Here is a 22883-nt window from a genome sequence, read left to right as displayed (position 1 = left end):
CCTGGCAGCTGTCTGTGTTGTGCTGGCCATTGCTGGCATCCATTGAACCAAGTTGTTCGGTTGGCTGTAGATGAGTTTTTCGGTTTTCTGGAAAGCGTTGTACTCTTCTCGAGCAGCGATGCCTTGATCTTGACTTCAGGCTACAGAATTTAGATCCACCTGCTAAGAAATGAGCACGCACAAAGAATTTTTTGTCATGTGGTTCACAGCATGTTGCTGCTCGAGTATCCTGTCTGCTAGCTGGGCAGTCTCTTGACTGTCAGAGGCGCCACCTCTCTAGAACTTGAACACCAGAGCATTGCAGTCTCATCTGGAAAGGTGACAAAATGAGCTGACCCCTTTTAATGCTCACAAACCCAGCTTCTGAACTGTTTGGTGGCCTGTCGGACTCCGTAGCCTCCCTGTAGCTTGTGGGTGTCTTCATGGATTCATTGTGACTTAAGCTTCCAGAGGTGCCCCGTGTGGACCTTCGTCTCCTTGTGACACTTGGGAGAGTCACACACTTTCCAGATAGATGCCCCAAGAGTGTGTTGGCAGATGTTTGTTTAACAGACCTTCAGGGTTGGATTCCTCAGAAGCAAATGGAGGTCCAGTTGCACGTCAGACTCTGCTGTTTCCTTTTTTTCTGTATCGTTCAGGGACTGTCATTATTCCTGGAACGGATTTTTCTGGCTGTCCCAAAGTCTCTCTCAAGTGTCTGCTTCCCTTTTAATCTCCTCTTATGCTTTTCCAAACCTTTTTGGGCATGTGGTTTCAGGCTCTCCAGCTGCACAGCCTTACAGCTGGCTGAGTTCATGAGGAAATAACCTGTGAGAGTTACTACCATTTGTCTAAAAAAATATTAAAACCCAGAGTGGAATATCCTAAATTGGCATGTTCACAATTACTTGTGTGAATTTTCCTGTATATATTTCTCTGTTTGTTCCCCATTTCTATCACAGTCGTTTCACATCTTCATTGTTACTAATTTCTGATACCTTTCTGCCGCATGATACCTTCCCATCGCAGGGTGTGATACCTGCGATAGCCTTTGAAATAGTTTGTAATGTAAAAGGTACCAGTTAAGAATTTGAATTTTTTTCTGTGACTGTTCCACAACATTTCCTGAAAGTTGTGGTATCTGAATGTAATCACTGGGAAACTTGCTTGTCTCTTCAAATAAGCACAAGTAAAATGGAGACCTACAAGGACTCAGCAAAATATATTTAAATGTTTGAGTGAGCCTATGGAAAACAGGCTTTCACTTTTAATACAAACATCACTGTAGTTTAAGTGCTAGAGCAGTGTTTCTTAAACGTCATTTTTTTTTCAGGAGCTTTCTTGACAAATCGATGAGTTTTGTCTTGTATTTAACCTTCCTGTTTCTTCCAGAAGTTTACAAGTTCGTTTGGCCAGTGATCTCTGTGGCCTAGATGACAAAGAGGTGATATGTTTTGTAAAGCGCACATGCTCAGTATCTCAGACTTCAAATAGATTGCCTCTTCAGAGAAGGTGCTACCAAAGTTAGCGTGAGATTTTGACTGAACATGCTGCATTAAGGTCTTTTTTTTTTTTTTTTTTTTTTTGCTTCTAAGGTTTGGTATTTCTCTAAGGTGCTAATCCTGCTCTGCATAGGAGATTTTTGTTGCCTGCTGCTTCCAAAATAAATTTCTCTAGCAACTTCCATGTCCCTTGGAGCATTAGTGCCCTAGTAGAACTGTTCTTTCTGCAAGGGTTTTGACATCTCAGCACTCTGCTTCTGAATTTAGGCCTTCCATGACTGGGACCAAAATTTGGAGCTTGTATATCTCCATTAAGCTAATTCACATTGATTTTTTTCAAAGGTGCTGAGCATCTAGCTTCCTGCCACAGTATTGGGACCTGGGCTTCTCAGAACTTCTGGAAACCTAATCACCTACATTTGAGTGTCTAAATCAAATACAACCCCATGTTACATACTAATCTGGCTCCCGTGGGTTCCGAGTGCTTCACACGTGCCGAGTGATTTAGCTTTGCAAACCCAAATGGTTGCACAAAACTGTGTTCCCTGTTTGCAGATGGGAAGCTGGGGCATGCTGTAATTTGGAAGAGGTAAAGGTTAGGCCAGGAGCTTGTGATGGGGTAGGGAGTTGAACAGGGATCTCCTGATAACCTGTGGTCCACAGGTTAGCTCTGTGTTACCCGTCCCATCACCGGCACAGTTAGGAGCTGTTGTCCTGGCTCTTGCACGCACACAGCTGTGGTCAGAGCTGCTCATTTGGGAGCAGCATTTTGACCTTGCAGCCATGACCCACCTCGGTGTGAAACAGGTCCCCTTCCTGGTGCGCGAGGGAGGCCTGTCCCTCCCGCGGTGGGGAAGAGCAACTGACAGGTGAGAGGATGTAAGAAGATGGCGATGCTGGCAGTTAACCTTCCAGAGCGCCAAGACCTGGCCCGTCCTGCCCAGCAGGGACAGCAGCCTGGGTGGTGGGAGTGGAGGAAGAGCCTGTGGTGGCAGTGGGGGTTATCCGGAGGTAGGGGAGGCTGGAGGCTGCTGCGCCTGCCCGGAGCCACCCGGGGCACCCCCTGCCTCTGCGAGCCCCCGTGGGGACGCGGCCGTCCTCGGTCATTCGCAGGCCCTGGCAGCTGGCACTCAGATGTCTGAGGCACACCGAGGCATGAATGACAATATTTTCTAATTCAAGGCGTGATGTCTGACACTTAGGCTGCCTCCTGGGGCCTGTTTTCGCTGGCACGTTGGGCAAAGGAAGGTGGTAAGGGAGAGAGGCAGAGCTGCCGTCCTGTGTTGCCTGTGAAGGTGTTTTTAGTGATGCTGTCCACTCCGTGGTTTTCCTGCTCCAGGGACACTGAGATGGTGTCTGAGAAGAGTCTCTGAAGACTAGCAGTTTTGAGTTGACCACTGTATTTTTTCTGCTGAGTTGAATGGTGTGTGGAGGGAGGTGAAGCATTCTGGTTTGATGGAAATTGGAAAGTTATCAGATAGAGCAATGAGGTGGAAATATTCGTTTTCAGACTGAACCCGACTTCATTCGCCATCAAACCTGCATCAGTGTGGCTGCATGTTGGTCCACACAGAGGCTGTACAGAAGAGCAAAGCTGGGCAATGTCTCCCTTGGATGGAAGTATCCTGTAGACTTTCCTTCTAGTGCCTGGCTTTTAGGGAGATGTGCTGCCTACTCTTTATCTAGTAACATGGCTCCATGGGTGACCTGTGGCTGGCCAGATCCTCCCCTGAGACACAAGTTAGGAGTCATCATCCTTGACTCCATCCATGCTCATGGCAAAAGCCAGGTGCCTGCAGCCTGCTCAGGACTGCACTCCTGCTTTGGAGGTGCCTGGAGAAGAGCCGGGGGGTGACTGTGTTTCTTGCTTAGTCAGCTTGGTTTAAAAAGCCCAGGTTTATAAACCTGGGTACAAGGTCAACACTTTAGTAATAATTTGCGTGGTCTAATGAGGAAGACTGTGAGAAACGTCTGTTGTCCTGACCATTGGAGAGTTGGAAATTTCCCCCAGTCTCCTTGCTGTGTTTGAGATGGGGGATGGTGCTGCCTTTGTTTGAAAGCAGTTCAAGGTTGCAGACTGTGGAGTGTTTGGTGTGGTTTAAGAATTTTGGTTTTATTTAATTTTGTTGCTTGTGTCCCAGTGGTTCAGAGGTGGTGCTGGGTCTGGCAGGAGCAGAACTGTCGCGTTAGTGTTCAGTAGACCCCAGGGATTCCTGAGTTACAGCCCTCTTCACACACCAGGAGAGACACATCTGGTCCTGGCATAGCTGCGTAATTCACACAAAGATGTAACTGCTGCAATGCTTATTTAAGAGAAGTGAAAGTAGGTCAAGTGGTTTCAGAGTCGGTATCTATTCTGTCCCTTCATACCGTTGTGATAACAGAAGCACCATTTTCTCTCCTTTTTTTTCTTTTTTCCTTTCCTTTATTTCTAGGTGCTGCATCCCCTAGCAAGGACAGCAGTGTACATGTTTATATGCAAACTGGTTCTAAATCTTGGTGTGTGAAGGTTTTAAAAGCATTCAGGACACCAAAATACCCTAATCTTCTCTGGAGGGTTAGAGAGAAAATTGGAGAGAGCAGCTCCATTCATGTTGGACTTTTCAATAACATTTGAATCTATCGGTGTATTTTGCAGAGTATTTTAAGACATATGTGTCTGTGCTTTACCATTTTATCTGCTAAATGCTGTAAACCATTCTAAAACTCATATTTCACACTTTATAGAGAAGGTGTGATGCATTGCCGTCTCTGAGCCTTCAAATGGTCTGATTATCTGCATTCAACAGTAACTTTTTATGATTAAGAAGTACAGGTGAGATCCAGAATTCCATTTGAGAACTGGGAGCTGCCACATTTTCTCCCTTCCTCCCTCCAGCGATGAGCAGTCTTTGGGACTTGAGCTCTTTGATGAAAAATACCCTGTGACACCTGCATGTTGTCTGCATCCCAAGGTGCTCCAGGGGTCTGAGCTGTGCACATCGCTGCTGTCCTGCCTAAGAGGGGAAACTGAGCATCCCCATATCTGAACTCACCAGTTTGTAAGGCACGCTCTGAAAACATATCAGACGATACTGATTTCAGTTAAAATTTATTCAGGGAGCAGGAGATGCTGTTGCTGATCTTTATATAACATCTGAGAGCATGGACTGCCCTCTTGGGGCTTCTTTTCTTCTAGACCCATATATCTGGCTTTCTGAGCTGGGGATGGATCCAAGGTCAACAGGGGCAATAGGTGTCTCATCCTGTATGTCTTAGGGACCAGTGTCCTGGAACATGGATGGAGTCCTGAGGCTGAAGAGAGCCTATATCCCCACGTTCCCTCCTCCTTGGGCAAATACAGTCACTGAAAGCTTAATATGCAAAACCTGCTGGTGTTTGGCGAGGAAAATGGGATGAAGCAGGTTATTATATGTAACGTCTCTGAATATATATGTATATATGTGCACACACAGGTTTGGTCTCTACCCATTTTTTGGATAAATATATTGTTCAATAATCATTTACAAAGTAGGACATCGCTTACACATTGACCTGAGCTTGGTGCCTGTGTATAGGAGTGGTCTCCGCTGTATTGTACAGATGGCGTATCTGGTTTCTGACCCTAAGTGGTTGTCACTGTTGGACTCCAATTAATCTGAGATGGTCAGGCACAGACTTTTTTTTCTGGTTGTGTGACATACAGAAATGTCAGAAAGGATTTTATATATGGACCACCAGTATTCATATCTGTGATTTAAGTTGGACTCGAACCCTAACGTTTCCAGATGTGGACCTTGCAAACCGCATTCCTGCAGGAAACCCCAATAAACAACTGCCATTGCTAGCTGTAGGAATAAACTTTGCTCATTGCTATTCTGCGTACTCGGGATCACACCACATTTCATCAGAGCTAGAGTATATTCTTTATCTCTTCAGACATTAATCACCACCTTGTAGTAAAATATCTTGCATTTTATCCTGGCTATGGAGAAATGAGCTGACTCTTCTGCTTTGTGGGTTCAAACTGAAGGAATCTCTCATCCCTTTTGTCTTCTGTACACGAAAATCAAGAAATGGAAAATAAAGAGAGGAGAGTCTGCAGATTCGGAGACTGCTTTGACCCCCCACGTCATCATCAACAACTTCTGTTTTTGTCCTTTGCATAAATGAGTGACTTTCAGTGTGTACCGTGGAGGACATCTGGACTGAATGAACAGGATGCACCCAGGAAAAACAGCTGCTGTACAAAGAGCTCATGGAAAGGACATTGTGGTGGATTGAATGGACGTGATGGAGGTGGGGGTTGGCCTGCAGGGCTGAACTGGTTTTGCCATTCTGCTTGTTTGAGGAACTGACTTCTGAAAAGAACTTAGATTAATTGGGTTCATGGTATATTATGTCAGTGAAAACTACAGACCTCATCTTTGAGATTCAGGTGGATGTTCTTGCCTCTCACCGTGAAGGTCCCACCATTTTGGGAAACCTCAGAAAAGTGCGAGCCAAGCCAGTCTACAGTGGATTATGGCGACCCTAAACAGTCTTCTCTTTGAGCCTGTTTTAATTCCCTCCTTTGTAAAATATGCTTGGAGTAAATCTGTATGAGCAATTGGTCCTTCATGCTCAACATAACTGATGCCTTTGCAGAGACAAGTGCGGATCAGTTGAAAGTGATTGTTTCAAATCTCTCTTGCTACAGCAGCGTGAAGGCGGTTGTCCTCTCTGAGGAGTGTAGGGGCTTCTCTATAATCCAACTGGGTTTGTTTTGTCTCTCTGATGTTCTAGGTGGGTATTTCATACCAGTGAAAGATGGGAAAGGTGATTCTCTAGGACCACTGGCCTAACTCCTTTACAGCATCCTTAATTTTCTGTAGGCATCTTTAAAGAGCTTACAGAAAACTACCTCTTGGCTCCTGAGAGTCAGTGGAGAAAACTGTGCCCCATGCAGCTGTCTCGGAGGAGGCCAACATTTTAAGTCTCACCATACTACTAGACCGTTGGAGCATGGGGACTTTCAACACACAATTGCTTTCACTCGTCTGTAGGAGTCTATGTCTTAGAGGAGGGGCACTTTTAAAATACAAGTCACATTTGGTCTACTTAGTCTTGTTATGAGCTCTCTTTTGGTTATCACATGGTAGCTGCATCTCTCTGAAAAAGCAATCGCTGTCTTGCAGTTAGGTGATTTCTTTGTCTCTCATCTGTCCTTGTCTGCCACAGAAAGAAAAATACTGCCAGGTACATTCTTGGCATTGAATTTCAGGTTATTTCAGTCTGTGATGCAGCCCAAAGTGTTGTGTTTTTTTTTTTTTAATCCCAAATAGAAAAATCCTGACAGAGAAGTTGGAGAGCTTTTAGCTTTCCCAGACTAGGGTTGGAATCTTATGACATACAGAAGTTTAAATTAGAAAAATCACTTGTTAGAGTAGTTGAAACAGAAACGTTTCACGTAGTTGAAATAATGGTGCTCGTTATCTACCTCTCTCAAGTGTTTCCAACAAGGAGCTGAGCAAAGCCATAAGTTTGTGTTGCTGGGCGTTTGTAGATAGCTGCATTGGTCATTTGTACAAGTACTTGAGTGCTTGTTTTCCGTGTGCCCTCCACAAAGTGCTTAGCAGGAGCGCATCTTGCCTGAGCTACTCAAACCGTTCTGAGATAACAGGTCCTTGTATTGCGAAAGGAGATTTCCAAAGCTGGACAGCTTGAGGGACTCAGAGATCCAGAACCTGATTTTTGTTCTTAGAGAAGTGTCGTAATACAGAGTGGTAATTAACCTTCATTTATCTGTCAGTTGTGTGGCTCTGGAGGTAATAAGAAAGGACGTCATGCAAACTTACTCAGTAAGAGAGGGGTAAGATGGACAACAAGCCCACCTGGGAGAGACCACCAGTCCTAGATTGGTGGATTCAGGATGGAAGCTAGATTTCATATAAAAAAGTAATTTTTTAGTTAAGTCCTGCTTTAGAGACCACAAGAAAAACAGAGCAGTGATGGTCAATGTGCCTCGAGGAAACAGCATGTCAGTAATATATAGGTATTTGGATAGTAAGTTGAATGCAATTATTCATGTTTCTAATCATAGTAATAATACAGTTGGAAATAATAATTGCCATTGCTGTAAGAAAACAAATTGCTTATGATTTAACATGTTAAAATGCAGTTCAAATCATCCGGTGCTGCATTGCTCCCAGTAAGGGGAGGTTGCTGAGGTGAAATTTGGAAGAAAAATACATAGCTCACTGATTTCTTATGTTAAGTGCTCCGTGGGTAGTGTGACTAGCTGAGTATTGTGTTATACGTTATTGTGTCATGTGATAACAGCACCATGTTTTCCTGTCATTTTCACAACTTTTCCTGGCTGAAGTGATACACAAGCAACCCTGGGTAGTAATCACATTGTCCCGTTCAGTTTCAAAAGGAGAGAAGCGGACCTCATCCAGAAACTTTCCAGCAGGCTACAGTAAGCTTAACTGTCTGTTAGCCATTGTCAAATATTTTCCATACCTGCAAAAATGGCATCTATTAAAGTAATGGAATTTGTCTCAGAAATAGTGTCATTCCATTGAGTGATTTTTTTGGGTAATGATAATGATATTGCATCTTAGTATCATTTTGCAAACTATTTAAAGTATATATTCGTGTTCTTTTGTTGATTCTTATGGATGTGCTCGTGTCTCTGTTTCCTGTTCTTTCTCGGGTAGCTGACCATGGCTCAGGAGATGTAATCTTTCAGAAGAGGAGTCAGCATTCTCAGAAGGGTCATTTAAATTAATTAGCTCAGGTTTTTCCAGTATTATTCTGAAATGCTTGAATCCAGTGTAAACTTTGAATACCTGGCCGTGGTGGGTTCAGCAAATGTGCTGCAGTCTGGCTCATGTCCAAATCAAAATGAGTTTGAGTTTAATGTCCCCGGTTAAATTCGGTACAGGCTTCACCATGATAAATTGAGAGGTTTCATCCATGTCAAGGGCAGGGTTAATCAAAATCCATTGTAACTCAGTAGTTTACCAGGGGAGCTTAATACAAAATATTGACATTTTAAAAGCCTCAGCCAAACCCCACTGAACTCAGGGAGACTCCCTGCAGCCTTGACAGTGTGCTGGACCGAGTCTGGAGGGCTGTGGAAGGGGCTGTGCAATCTTCCACACTTTCTTAATATCTTTATTTTAAAGTTTAGGAGGAGCATAGGAAGCCAGAGCAATGCTAGGGAGAATTTCTGCCACGTGGTCATGATGAAAGGGAGCAAGTGTGCTTTTGCTTTTAGTCTGAGTAGGTAAGAGGTGCAAAATTAAATAATTTCCTTCCTTTGACACATTTACTGTATCTCTTCTTCACGTCTAGGAATCTGTCATTAAATATAACTAAGCCTCAGGACAGCTTACATGGGTCAGAGCAAAACCAATTTAGTTCTGCGCCTCTTGCAAGGACGCTGTTGCCCATCAGCTTATTGGAAACAGAAATTTCTTCCTGCAAGAATCCGAAAGATTTGTGAGAGCACCAACATTTTCAGCCCTCTAGAAAAAAATGGAACATTTCTTTTGGAGACTTTCTCCAGTGAAATTTAAACTAGAGTTGCTATTTTATTAGTGTTAGCCTGCGGGGTCTGAAAACTGTTTTATAAGTAACACAGACATTGAAATAGAAGCATAACAACCTCTCTAGGCTATTTGAGAGACTTGGTAGAAAAGTGTTAGCCAAAGTCATAAGCTGTGTTTTTACTCTGAAGTTATGAAGAGTGCACGGTGTTATTAAAACCCTGCAGTTTGCATGGTAGCTTTTTTGTTAGGATTTACATCTTAGCATTCCTTTGGCCGATTGACCACAAATCAGTTTCTGAAGTCCCATTGTGTCGAGCAGCTTTTACCAAACTTGTGGAGAAGTAGAATATATTCTCATTAATCGTAGTGTAAATAGGAGCTTTAATGAGAGACTTCCTAGAAAAATCCGGCACTAGGCAGGCTTGCGAAGCACAGCTGGTTTGCTTGGATCTTTTTGGCTCTGCAGATTTGTTTTATTCATGTCAACTGTAATGTTGAATACCTCAACTTTTAGCCGCCTTTGAGTCCTGCAGAACTCTTAGGTAGCTACTTACAGCATCTTTCCGGCCTTGCTTTATGTCTGATAACTTTCAATTTTGCTTAAAAAAATCCGCCAACTTTTCTCTGCTTCTCCCCACAGTCCTTCTTTTTCATGCCAAGGAAATGCTTGTTTTAAAAGGTTTTGGCATCCCTGCAGTTCGGTGCTAACAGCAGGGCTCGGGGAACTAACACAGCCTGTCCGAGAGCTTCCCAATGTCTCCGTGGTTCTTCCCAGGAGGTTTTGTGGGCCTCTAGCCGTGGCAGACCTTCCCACGTGGGTCTAGCTCGCCAAGCTTGCAGTGAGCAACCTCCCATCCCGAATGCGTGTGACCCTGTCCTTGGCCCGGCTGCGGTGCCTGGCGCCAGCCGTCCGCCTGCCTCCTGCCAAGCTGGACCCACAAACGTTTTCATTTCTGACAAAGGGCAACTGTTTGGAGGAGTTGTTGTCTTGCTTGGTGCTCCTAATCCCTGGAATAACTGCTGTGACAAGCATAGTAAACCATCTGCAGTAAGACCAATACATTGGTGCCTTTCAAGTGCAGTAATCGCAACGACCTCCTGAGCCTATCATCTTTTTTTTTTTTTTGCTTTTAAAACTTTTGAAAAGCAAGACAGGGAGTTGGAAGCTGAAGTCCTGGACAAGTCAACAGGAGCTATAGTCCCTAAGATGCATTTGAAAATCCTACTTTTAACTGTTTGAGGAGTATCTCACCCTCTTTAGCTATTTAATTTATTTTTTTAAGTCATGCATTAAGCCCCACAAGTCCATTTTAGACATCCTGATCATTTGGAGAGTATAAGCCCAATTTTGCCCAACATTCCCAGCTTTAGAGATTTGGATTGCACAGCTTAAAAACGAAATGGTAAGAGGAGGCATCTGTCTGACCACATCTGTGCAAACTCTAATGAGCACTAAACACAGGGGCTGAAATCTGATCGGCTGCAGGAGCAGGGACTGGGCATTAATTACTTTTCACCTTCACTAGACACTGTTCTGTGTGGTTACCCTTGTATTTTCTGAAGCAAGCTGTTGTAGTATCCAGTGCACTAGGAAGTAGTGCAGGGTTTAGGCAGGCTTTTTTGTATTTTAGGGGCATGTCTGCCCTGTGGATTTATGTTCTCATATATCTGCAGCAGTGCAAATCTAGTAATAGACGTACTGCATTGATTAATTTGTTCTTATTGCCTCACTTTGTTTTACATCAGAAAATTTCCATTTGCTAATAATGCAGAGAATCTATGTTATAGATTTGCATTTTTTTGAGCTGCTTTCTTGGCATGGAAATCCCTTGGGATTTTGATTTACATTGAAAAACCCCTGATATCAAGTGTAGGTTTTTGATGCTAAAAGTAATCATTGTGTTCCAGTTACTGACTCTTAAGATAGGCCATGCTGCTTAAAGGAAAACTGCATTGTTTACATGTGAAAAATTAGCTAAATGAGCAAAATCTATATTAAAGTGTCTGTCACTCTGTCAAACTTGTCATTTGGTTATTTGACCATTTCCCTGGGTATTTGAAAAAAGATAAGCAGGAACTGTGATTGCAGTACAGGCAGATGGCATCATAAATACATAATGGAAGTTAAGCCAAGCTCCAACACATGAGGTTTTGTGGGTGGACAGTGACGGTACATCTTGATCCAAACCCCTGGAGCTCCGCTGCTCCACACCAGAGTACAGCTGCAGAGGGCACTTGGTGCAGACCCGCGGAGGGGGTATTTCCTAGCTCACATCTTCTTCCCGGTTGCTCGAACCACCCATCCTGCAGCTGCGGGAACAATGGCACAGATCTGCTTTCACGCTACAGCTGGGGAGAAACAGGCTTCTTGTGTAACAGGGAAATAATGAATTCAAATTTGCTTTCTCTTCTGATATAGGGTAAGAAAAGCAAAGTTTCCCGGGCAGAAAACCAGGCAGAGGGAAGAGTGGAGATGGTTTTAATTGCTTTATTTGAATAAACCATGTCAATATTTAAAGTTTTTAACTCTATGAGAACATCAATGTAAAATGTTGTTTTGAAACAAGGGATGGAAAGGGTTTGCTCAGAAAATCAAATCTCACATTTCACCCTCCTGGTATCACCTCTCTGCCTTTTCCTCCCCTGCCTTTTTGAACAAGATTTAGCTCTCAATGGTCGTGCTTCTGCCTGCCTGCCAGCTGGCAGGAGGTAGGCAGGAAATGCCCGTTTGCTGGTGCCTCCTTGGCATGATGCTTCTCACCTACCTTCTTCCATCAAAAGAAGAACTGTTTTTATGATACTGACAAAATAGGATGGTTGAGCAGTTAGATAGTAACTGGTTCATGCAGCTTCCAATGTAAGCTCCCTCAAGACAGCTGGCAAGTCTGGAGGTCACGTTTCTTTTCATTTTTTTTTCTTTTCTTTTTTTCTTCTGTTCTTTTTTTTTGGTCATTTTACTGCCTTATTTTCATTTCTTGCTTTTTAGTAAGCAAATTCCATGGAGAACCCCACTCAATGCAGTGTTTCATTATGCACAGAAGCTCAATGATATGTAAATAGTGCTAACGAAGGGGTGCCACCTCTGCCTCCGCGGGCTGCTGTGTCCGTCACATCTGTGCTGTATTGTAGCACTATCGGTAGGTTTCCCGAATTATTCCCAAGGGCAGTGGAGGGACACTGTGGAGAGCGGCAGATTGAAAATCTCAAGCTAGGCAGGTTAGAGAGCAGGGAAGACCAGGGCAGGCACAGCACAGAAGCGGTGAGAGGAGCTGTTCAGCAACGCTTTTCACCGAATGGGTCAAGGGTTCAGGACGTGCAGCTGCTCAAACCCCGGGAAGTGCTAAACGAAAGCGTCGCAGCGAAGCTGGAGTGCAGCAGATGAAGCCATTTGAACCGTAGCTGCTCCAGTCAATTGACCTTTGGACCTGACCTCACTGCCCTCACAAAACCTGGGTTCCAAATAAAACCCGCTGGAGGTCATGGTTGGGTCTACCATCGCATCCAGCTGGGTAGTGTTTGCAGCTGCTGGTTGACAAACAGTTGCGTTTATCAGCGTGGAATCGGCCGTAATGTGTTTATTCCTCTGACTGATAAATTCAGTAAGCTTTATGCGTTTGGTCGGATACCTTATGTGTGTTCTGCTCATTTGGCCGGACCCTGGAGAAGTGAGTGGTGGCTTGATCAAATGCCCAAGAGAAGTGATCAGAGTCCGAGGGATGAGTTTGACAGAATCTCCCTTGTACACAAGGTGGTCAGAAGTACCTGTGTGCTTTAATATCTGTGTGAGATCGGTGTGCCCTGCAGTGGGAACTGTCTTTAATGCTGTTAATGCTACTTGAAAGTGGGAAGCTCAGGCTTTTGGCTTCCTTTATGGCCCAAGAAGTGCAAATCAGCTAATTAATTAATGAAAAACTGAAAATTTGCATGGCATTTTAAGCTGAAAATTGTTGAAAATACTTGTGCATTTCCTACTAATTCAGTGATAGCATTGCTGCATTTGAATGAGTAATTGGGGGCACCTTAAAACAACCCTTGAACTCTTCTGTCCTACAAATTTTGGGTAGTGTTCTGCTCCTTACCTAGACAAATCCTGGTGGCTTCAGTAGGAGCAATGTTTGCCCGAGAACGTTAATTTAGGTGTTTGGTAAAGACACACTTGAACAGGCAGGTTTTGTTTTCATATGTCTCAAACAACTTGTTTTTTATAAATATAAATTATTGGCTCTTTATTTGTTTTTTTTAATAAATTAAATGATTACCTAAAATGTTTTTTTTTTTAAATTGATTGCAGTTTTCCATTAAGAGCAAACTCTCTCTAAAGTCCCCTTGATTCACGCAGATCTTGCCCATGTTGCATAGAAACCCAACTAAAAGGGAGACAGTTGCTGGGAGTGTGGTGGTGTAGAGCAGCAGAAGCTTTGGGGAGATGGGGCCGGGGAGTGCTCTTCAGACTCTTGGTTCTGCATGTTACCAGATCCTGCTTGAAGCCTGATGTATTTTGTGCAAAGTAGAAAGAACTGTGTAAATGAGTGATTAGAATGACTCTACTATATGAGACACGTTGAATTTTACGCCACAGCTGGAGAAACTTATCCTTGATTGAAGCTGTGGGCAAGTGTATGTCATTTTTGATTTAACATTTTCCCTCACCCCTGCACCCCCCACCCCAACCAAAATCCTTCGTGGAGTCAGATTATTGCTGTAGCCTTTGTGAACCCCTCTCTTCTAATGTTTAATCAAGTGCTGAAAAGAGACATTTACAGACTATTTAAAATGTGGAAAAATTGCTTCCCAATATTTTTGACAGAGAGAGACTGAGAACACACAGCATTGAATCATCAGGAAAATTGAAGATTTCCCCTGAACAACATTGGGATTTTACAGCAGAGGACTTGAAAGACCTTGGAGAAATTGGACGAGGCGCTTATGGTTCTGTCAACAAAATGGTCCACAAACCAAGTGGGCAAATTATGGCAGTTAAAGTAGGTGATGCCCATACTTACGTTTGTACTTCAGTCCATTAGGGATGAAATGTGATGGAGAATTAATATTCTTCCATCTAGCACCCATCTACTGCTCTTTTCTATTTATTTCCAGTGTAAAGGCTGCTATTTGCTGAAAATGCGTTGTATAATGGGCATATCATCAAGTGATTTGTGAAGCTCTCATAATTGCTTGTGCCCTTTTGAAAATGCCTATCAGGAACCTACTGTTTTGAGGGGATCACATGTTTCTGGAGACTGATAATGGGGCATGGGCCTTTCACCTCTGGGTCACTGGTTCAGATACAGCCTAGGTTGGTGGTAGGCACAAGTTGACATCTAATAGCTTCTTGGTGTTTTTTGTGAAATAAGGTAGTGACGTAAAATTTGCTTTTTATGTCAGCATGTGCCATGCTGTAGCCTCACCAGGAGGAGCTGGAATGGAGTGGATGTCTTCTAGGGAGTGTTTTGCTCCTGCTGATGTATGGTGGAGTGTCTTTGCTCTGTGCTTACTGTGCCGGACTGGCTGTGGAGATGGAAAGCGTAGCAGTTTTCTGAACTGTCCATTTTCTACCTTATGCTACCCAAAAACTCACCTTAAAACCAGAAACAGTATGCAACCTCATTTCCCAGCTGGGCAGTACAGAGTAATCTTTGTCTTGCCGCAGCAGTGCTGCCCACTGGGCATTTTTGAGGAGCTGCTCGTCCATTGAGCTGGGTGAGGTGGGCAGCAGCCATTCTCTCTCTCTCTCTCTCTCTCTCTCTCTCTCTCTCTCTCGTCCTTTTCTTTGCTTGCTGCTGGCTGCTAGCTAATGACATCAATCTTTTAACTCTGATATCAACTGTAAGTGCTCCCGTGAAAGAGTAGAAGTGAGCTATGTAGGGGTCTGTGTTGCTCTGTTTTCCAACTTTCTCTGTCTTCTTTGGAATATTCCCTGATCTGATCTGGAAACATTCACTCCTGCTGGTCTCGAGTGCCAGGTAGACATGTCTCAGCCCCAGCTCTAGCTGCTGTGAACATAGTTCATGCTTGTCTCTAGTGTGTCAGGTTACTGGAGTAACCACCATCCTTTGATTTTCTTCAGTAAATATTGACTTCCTCACAGCGGTGGGATCACTGGCCAGGTCTCTGAGTGTTTTGGATCACCACCCAGTGGTGTTTCAACCTGTTTTTGAATCCCTAAAAGTCTCCAATGGAGCTAGAGGCTGCCTGTAGCTAAAGGCTTGTTTCTCTTAGGTGCTTTTGGTGGAACTTGTAGACGGAGTTTGCAGATGACAGGTTGAAAACCTGATGGAGTGAAATGATGCCTGGGCACCCCCAGCTTCTCAAACCCAGGGTGTGTGACCTGGGTAACTATAGTTTTGCTACTATAATCATGATACCTGTGGGTAAGAAAAAGGCATACCTACAGCTGAGTGGCTTTGTTATCCAAAGCTCTGCAGCGGGTACAGCTGTGCTGAGAAGAGCGCTTTGTTGGATTAGCTAACGTCACCACAAGAAGGAGATGTGTCTGCTGGCACAGAAATTCTGTTGTCCCAGACTGTGTTTGCACAAGGGATGTTCAGAATCATAGGATAATCTTGTCAGCCTTGAGGGTCTGTGATGAAGGTACAGCTCCCATCTGGGAGGCAGAAGGCACCAGTGCCGTGCTTTTGAAGCACACAGTTGGAGATGACATTGCACAGCCTGTTGAGCTGGCTTTCCCAAGGGAAGAGAGGTGGTCTGAGCCCCATGGGGGTGCTGGGCTTGGGGGCTCACTTTTAAACAAATAAAACCTGATAGGTTTACAGTGTCTAAACTTTGAAATGTCAAAGTTGTGGGCTGTGATGGTGCAACCTTCTTTTCTCTGAACCCACTCCCCTTTGGCCTGCACGGCTAGGCCTGCAGGAGAAGGGAGGTTGGAGGGTCTGGGCAACCGCATAATTCCTAAAATGTTAGTGGCAAGGGGCTGTTCTGTCTGTCCCAGTGGGGATAAAACACGAAATTGAGCAAAGGAAGACCTGTGGGTAGGAACTGTAAGTAAGGTCTCCAAGGCAGCAGCTATTCCACAGTTTGGACGGTGCAGTTATTGGAGATGAGATTTCAGGACAGGGCTGATCCTGGACTAGTGACTAGTTCATCCCACACTACTGAGCCTTTCCTTTCTCAGATTGCCGTTGCTTTTGGGGCAGCCAAGGTTGTGCATTAATCTCCCTGCTCCTGCTCTATCTAAATCTGCCCTGTGGGCCATCCATGTTTGGGGCTGTCCACCTCCTGCTCTCTCTGTCTCCCTCAAGCCTGTGGTGTCCTGACAGCTTGCAGAGCTGTTGCCTTGTGAAGCCCCAGCTCCCTGCCTGCGTTCAGGGAAACCAGCGGCTTTCCACGGTCTCTCCTTGCTCTACAGGCAGGAATTTGACTTCTCTTCTCCTTCACCATAATGCCATTCTGTAAGAGAAGGTTGAGAACGTTTAGAAGGGGGGATGGTGGTTTGAGAAGAAAACATGTGAGTCTAGTGATTTGAGGTCTTGGCTATGATCTCAATGACACCTGCTTGCAACTCCGTGGTGTGGCACCATGCTGTGTGCAGGGCATCAGGAATGCTGCCCTGCAACTAGCTGGATTGTGAAGCCAGTGTCTCTGGTTATTTTGGGGTGCTGCTGTCCCTCTCTGGTGCTTCCCCAAGAGCAACATCAGTGCAGCAGGCACATCATTCTTGGAAGGACATTCAGCAGTAGGAAATAGCTTTGTGGAGGCCACAAGCCAGAAGTTGTTGGCTGTTCTGTACTGATGAGTGAAACACAGAGATGGCTCCAGAAGCTGCTAATTAGATGCAGAGAAAGTTGGTACGGAGGCCTTCCCCAGCTGCTCCTCCATCCTTTGCCACCACTACCCAAATTTCCATTACCACTGCTGCAAATTTCCAGTGCAGTCAGGTATCTTCCTCCCCCACTTCTGGAAGGGCCAAGTCCTGTTTGCAGCTACCATGACCAGGTTGCATCCCTTGTGGCTTTGTCAGCCCCTTCTGCCACGGACAGATTCAAATCCTCCTTGTTCTACAAGCATGCTGCAGTTATATTGTAAAGAGTGGGTGAAACCTTGCTCTTTCCCCCGTGATGGAGTCTTCCTCTGGCTGACGGCAGCTCCTGCTGTGCCGAGGCAGCCTGGTGCCTCTAGGCACTCATCCTGCTGACCTCTCAGCCTACGCAGATGCAGCTGTCGGAGCGTGCCCTCAAATCCTGTTTCCAGCTCCTTCCTCTGGCTTTTTCTAGCCTGTCATGCCTTTGCACAAGGAACAGTCTTTGGTTCCTTGAAGCGTGGTTTAGCTTAGCCTTCTGATTTCTCCCTGCTTGGTGTGTGTGGCACCGGTGCCGCAGAGCACGCCGGCTCCTGCTGCCCCCAGGGGCTCCCCGAGCTCCCCGAGCACAGCCTTTTTGCTACACTTCCTGTCTACATTTCTTACCGCTGCAGGAAAATAATTCCTGAGTGCTGAAATATCACCAAAATAACTTGAGATCTGCAGGTGGAGGCACCATTTTCTTTCATTTTTCCCTTTTATGCATTTTGGCCTGATCAGCCAATGTATAGATCCTGGCAGATGTAATCCTGGCACCTTTAATGAGGGTGTCTAGCTGCTCACACGGGTAGGGCTGCCAGGCCCCTGGATGAGTCAGAAAGCTTTCATCTGTGCTCGAGCATCAGTGGCGAAAGATGAAAACGAGCCTTGTCGTGTCGCTGGTGTGAAACCACTGCAGCAAAGCTTCAGCTGGTGGAGCATTGCTGGGGAGATACTCCGATGATGAGCTCTTGTCCCCAGTCCTGCTCCTCCCTCTCCTTCAGCTTTGTCATCCTGTGCCTCCTTGAATACCTATTTAAATAACAAAAAGCCATCATGTGCCTCTTCAGGAACAGGCTGGAGCGGCTGCAGGAGCAGGGGCCTCACGCCCTGAGAGGCTGCTGGCTGCAGCAGGTTGGTTTCAAAGGCAGACAGTTCCAGTCTTTGGTGCGATGCTTTTGCATCCCTTACCCTTTCTGCCATAGAGTGCCTCTTCCTAGAGCCATCGGGAAGAGAGGGAGAAGATAAAGGAAAGAGGAATCCAACTCAGAGGATTTGTATGCAAACCTTTCTCATTTTTGCCCCTGGAAAATGTTGTATTATGTTTTCCAAATCTTAATAAAAGACAATCCTCCTATTCATTAGGTCCCTTCCTCTCTCAGATCGTCCTAGAGATGCAAATTCCCTGTTTGCTCTGGGTCAGCTGGCATTGCGGATTTCCTCTCACTGAAGAAAAACCTATTCATTTTCTTGAGGATTTATTGGCGTATGAGATCAAGACTCTTCCAGGTGGGAAAGAGAACAGCCCAATTTTGTCCAGTGCCAGCTCTGTCTCTCTAAATTCACAATTGCAAGGCCAGTTTGTATGTTAACTCCTCACCTCCTTGACAGGTTTCTCTTCTGGGCTCCTTGTTTTCCTTGAAGAAGTCCCTGCCCTGGCCGGCATTTGCCTGCAGCACCAGCTCTCTGCGATGTTGCCTGGTCCGGCTTCCAGTTCTACCCAGTGTCCTTTGACTTTGCTTCTGGTCTCTTGTTTTCTCTTTAGTCTGTTTTTGCCCAGTCTGTGGCAGTTCATAAATAACTTGTGAATAATCTCCCCGGCTTCTTTGCTCTGCAGAGAGCTCTGGTTCCTTCTCAGGATCTGCTCCGCTGCCATCACTCCTGGTTTTATCCCAGAGGCTTCACAGTATGTGCTGTTCCCCAGCCCCCTTTTGTATTTGCCCTCCAGCATCACCACGTGTTGTTGTCCCAGCTGCTCTGGGGGGTTGTGCATCTTGTTTCATGAGGGTACCACAAATTCGAGGAACAGGACTGTCTGCCACATTGGAGGAACTGTAGAGAAGCCCCATTTTATTTGTGTGAAATGGTTTTCTTGGGAAGCTCACCCAGCAGCTGGGGGGTTTCTTTCTGTCCTGAGGTTTCCCTCTGTCACTGGTGATAGTTCACACAAAAAAAAGTGCTTTAAAAGATCTTTGGCATACTTGGTTTTTCCAGACTGGTATAAAAATATATAAATGAAAAAAAGCCCAAACTGGAACGAAAGCTGGGGAGTGTTTTCCCTGTTGGAGCAGGATGCTCTGCTTTTTACTTGAATACTGTAATACCTGGTGTGGGTTTTATTAGCCAGTATACTTAAAAAGGCCTCTTGAAGGCCAGGAAAGTTTCTTGTTTGAAGAGTTCACAAGATAAATAAGCGAGTATTTAAAATAGCCAACTTTTAATCTGTTAGGTGGCGCCTGTGCGGATCAGGAGCCCGAGCACGGCAGCGGTGTCCTGAGCCCGCAGGCGGCTGGCAGGAGCCCTCCACCTCCCGCTCCTCTCCTCTTCAGTCCCCTAGCCCCGGGGGGCCAGGCAGGCCCGTTCTGCCCCGCAGCAGGGAGCGCCTCTGGCATTTGGGGTTCAGTATTAGCAGCTTCTGCCAGTTTCTTTTCAGCCAGTTCAACTGGCTGAAAAATACACCATGATGAGACAAGTAGAGTGGTTTGTGCTTCGGTTGACCTTCAAGCTTCTTGTCGTGGCCCCATGGAAACGTCTTGCACCTCTTTTTAATTGAATTATTTTTCTCTCAGAAGTAGTTACACCTAGGAAAGTAAGGCAACTGGGGAGAGGGCATTTTTGTCCACAATCCTCGTGTTCCGTTTTCCCCCACCCCGAAAGATGTAGTGATTTTCAGCCCTATACTAGAATGTTCTGTATCTTCCAATATCTATTGTATAAATCAGCCTAGCTGATTTAGTCCCGCTCTGCAATATTGCCTAGTCTAGTCTCCAGTTCCAACCAATGTCCTCAGATATTGTTGCTGGTTTCTTGTTTTCTCTTTAGTCTAGCAGTATTTTTCACCAGACTACAGGTGGTCTTGCACTTCTTCGCCTATGAGATGTCCATAAAAGATCCCCGTTCTTCCTGGAGAAGCCAGTAAGCTGTGGAGCCATTTCTTGTTCAGAGCACAGTGCCTCTTTGTCATCATTTTGCCTTGTAGTCAGTGCTTACTCTCTCATCCATAGCTTTAAAACAGATGTTCATGTCTTTGGCTTTCACAGGTTTTCTCTGATGGCAGTCTCACAGCTGAAATAGGTTGCCAAGTATCAGATATCCCTGAGAGCAGAAATTTAACATTTATTTATACCTCCGTCATCTCTCCATCGTTACCTGGATGCCTGATAGCCCATAAAAGCCCACCAAAATGACACATTAGCGTATTAAGCTCAGTCAAGGGGCAAATTTCTGTCTTTCCACTTTCCCATATGACTTCTGAAGAGAAGTCTTGGGGCTTTTTGCAAGCTGGCTTTATTGCAAATCACCATTTCCATTCTTCGCACAATTAGGTACCCTCTCCCAAGTTGACTTCTCATGGTTTATTGAGCAGAATTTTCTGTTTCACCCATTCGTTTGGGTAGCTGGCTGAGAGTTAGGGAAAGCACTGCTCCAAGCCCTGCTGATGGTACACTGGGAAAGGAGTGAGTAAGTAAGGGCTAAAAGGAAATGGTGAGAGGGAGTGAGAACCTTATTATAGGAGGTGGGAAGCTAGTTGTGATCAGTGGAAGACCTGATGTACTTCTGTCAGCAGTAAATGTGTTTCAGATGCGTAGATAAATACTCTCGTCTTCAGCAGCGAGTGGGTAAACCCCCTTCTTCCTGCTGGTTTGGTGTCCTCGGTCCCTGCCATCCCCAGGGAGCACCAGCCCTCTGGTGAGACTGTCAAACACTGCTGTGCTGTGCTTTCTGCTGAGGACACGTGTGACCCCTGTACGCAGGACAGCACTGTGTCGTCTCACAACTCAAGGAGTTCGTTTTCAGTTTGGTGTTTATAGCTTTTTTTTTTTCTTTTTCTTTTCTTTCCTTTTCTTTTTTTAACTGGTCGCTACCCGCTGCACCTGAATCCTTTCGTGTGTGTATTGGGGCTGGGTGATGTCTTTTCTGTTTTGGGTCCAGTTTCTGGGATCTGTCTGGTTTTAGGTTTGAGAGTGGTCCAATCCACAGCATAGCTTATCCTTTTGCTGTTGATGCTGCCCAGGACATAGCTTTCAGAGCTCTTGTTCCTGATATCAGAAGGCTTTGTCCTAACCTGTGTTTGTATTAAACGGGCTGGAAAATTTTCTCCTGGAGGATTTGATGCAGTTTAAGTTTGAGGCCATCAAGGAACCATTAAAAAAAGAGATTTTCCGTAAGCCTCTACTTCAGAAACCGCTTTTTCCATATGTGGCTTGTTTGGTCATGTCAGTGACTACATGCAGTAGAGTGACCAGGCTGAGAGGTGTAAGGCCTGAAGCTAAGTCAGACCTGTCCATCCCTGTCTTAAATGGTGTCTTCAGGCTGTTGCCTCACCTTGTGTCTTCCTTCCGTGCCATCTCCCATGTTCTTGGGAGACCCTGTCTGTGGTAGCTGCTGCAGTGTCTTGCACTCTGCCTTGGAGTTAGGTAGCAGATCGTCATTACGGCTCGTGCTATTTGGGTAGTGGCTGCTGTTGACTTCAGTCACCTTTTCTGTTTCTTCCTTGTTTTGCTAGTGAATGCTTGTTCCTTAGCTGATGAATTGGGACCACTGGCCTGCAGTAGACTCCCTAGTGTGCTCCAGCTAAACAAAGCCATCTTTTCCAGCCTGGGCTGACCCCAGCTCAGCACTGTGCTGCATGCTGCTCCTGGTAGTTTTCCCCTCCTCTTGAATTTGCCAATCTCCAGTCTCCAGCACTCTTGTATGAGACCTCCCAACCTTGTATCATGTCATTACCTTCACTCCCTGAAGCAGTGTTTGTTGGGGAGTCCATGCTGGCTTCTAAAGGTGTCGTTTGGCTCCCGTGTCTGTCTGGACGCTCTGCCCTGTAGCCGACCCACTGTCTGTCCTCTGGGTCCTCTGCCTGCCCTTTCTTTTTCTCCCTGGGGAGACTGTGTTTGGGAAAAGGAAGAATCTTTGGGTTCAGTGTTGTTCTGGGGTGCTGTTAAAATTGCCTCCTCCATACAACATATATTTCACATGCTTTCCAGAGTTGGAGAAGTAACAGCAGAGAAGGAAATGTCAGAGGTGGGAGGAGATGCTTTCACGGGAAGTTGTGGAGTTTGAGGAGCACACTGTGGGGATGGCTGTGACAGGATTGTGCAGATGCAAGGGGAATGCAGAGGGGGGCTGGGGAGACTCCCAGATGACCAGGAAAGAGGCTTTTTGGAGACAAATGTGGAGTTGGCACAGAAGGGAGGTGTCAGTTACAGTATGGAGAAAAGCTCCTTTTGGTATTGCTCCTCACCGAAGAGGTGAACTTTTTAGAGGAGTGGGTAGCATCTCAGTGAGAGACTAAACTATTCCTCATAGGTCCCACCGTGGTGGCTTTGGCATCCATTGTCTTCTATCGAGGTCAGAGCAATGGCATTATCATTTCACACAGTGCTGATGGTGTGCCACCTAGAAAGAGAAATTCAATCTGCTCAGCCTTTGATATCTCAGCAGGGGGTTGTAGAGCTTTATATGGTGTAGATGCAAGACAAAGAAATAATCAAACTCATCAGGCTTTCTTCAGTGACGTGTCTGAACTTCTGTAAAACAGACTTGAACCAGTGACCTAGAGGTGAAGCTTTTTAGTTTCGTTACTAGTCTGTTGAGCCATCTTCTTGCTGTGTTTGTGACTACAAAACCCCACCTGCTCAGTGACATTGCAGGGTGTGGATGTTGCAGATTGTGGGTGTGCTGGGCAAGTCTCTTGCCAGTTTTCGCAAGCACTCACTGGGAGGGAAAAGGGCAATATGAACATGACAATTACTGGTCTAGACCAAACTAGAGCTACTAGAACATTAAGAACGAGTGGTGAAATACCAAAATACCAGGATACACCAAAGGTAAGGAAAATTACAGTGTCGATGCTGTCCTCATTTTGTGTGTGTC

General features: G+C 45.3%; 1 protein-coding gene across 2 annotated transcripts in view; it reads left to right on the top strand.

Moving 5' to 3' along the window:
* MAP2K4 (mitogen-activated protein kinase kinase 4) overlaps nt 1–22883 on the top strand; it is a 104534-nt gene that overhangs the window by 43658 nt on the left and 37993 nt on the right. Inside the window, exons 3-4 of one of the 2 annotated variants that reach the window (XM_076353504.1) lie at nt 7825–7920; nt 13806–13980. In XM_076353504.1, the coding sequence (XP_076209619.1) occupies nt 7825–7920; nt 13806–13980 (271 nt within the window). The remainder of the gene's footprint in view (nt 1–7824; nt 7921–13805; nt 13981–22883) is intronic. The other variant, XM_076353505.1, reaches the window with a different exon arrangement.

Source organism: Aptenodytes patagonicus, chromosome 16, assembly GCF_965638725.1.
Source record: "Aptenodytes patagonicus chromosome 16, bAptPat1.pri.cur, whole genome shotgun sequence".
Lineage (NCBI taxonomy): Eukaryota > Metazoa > Chordata > Aves > Sphenisciformes > Spheniscidae > Aptenodytes > Aptenodytes patagonicus.
The sequence above is the reverse complement of the archived record's forward strand: the minus strand, read 5'-3'. Positions and strand labels throughout refer to the sequence as shown.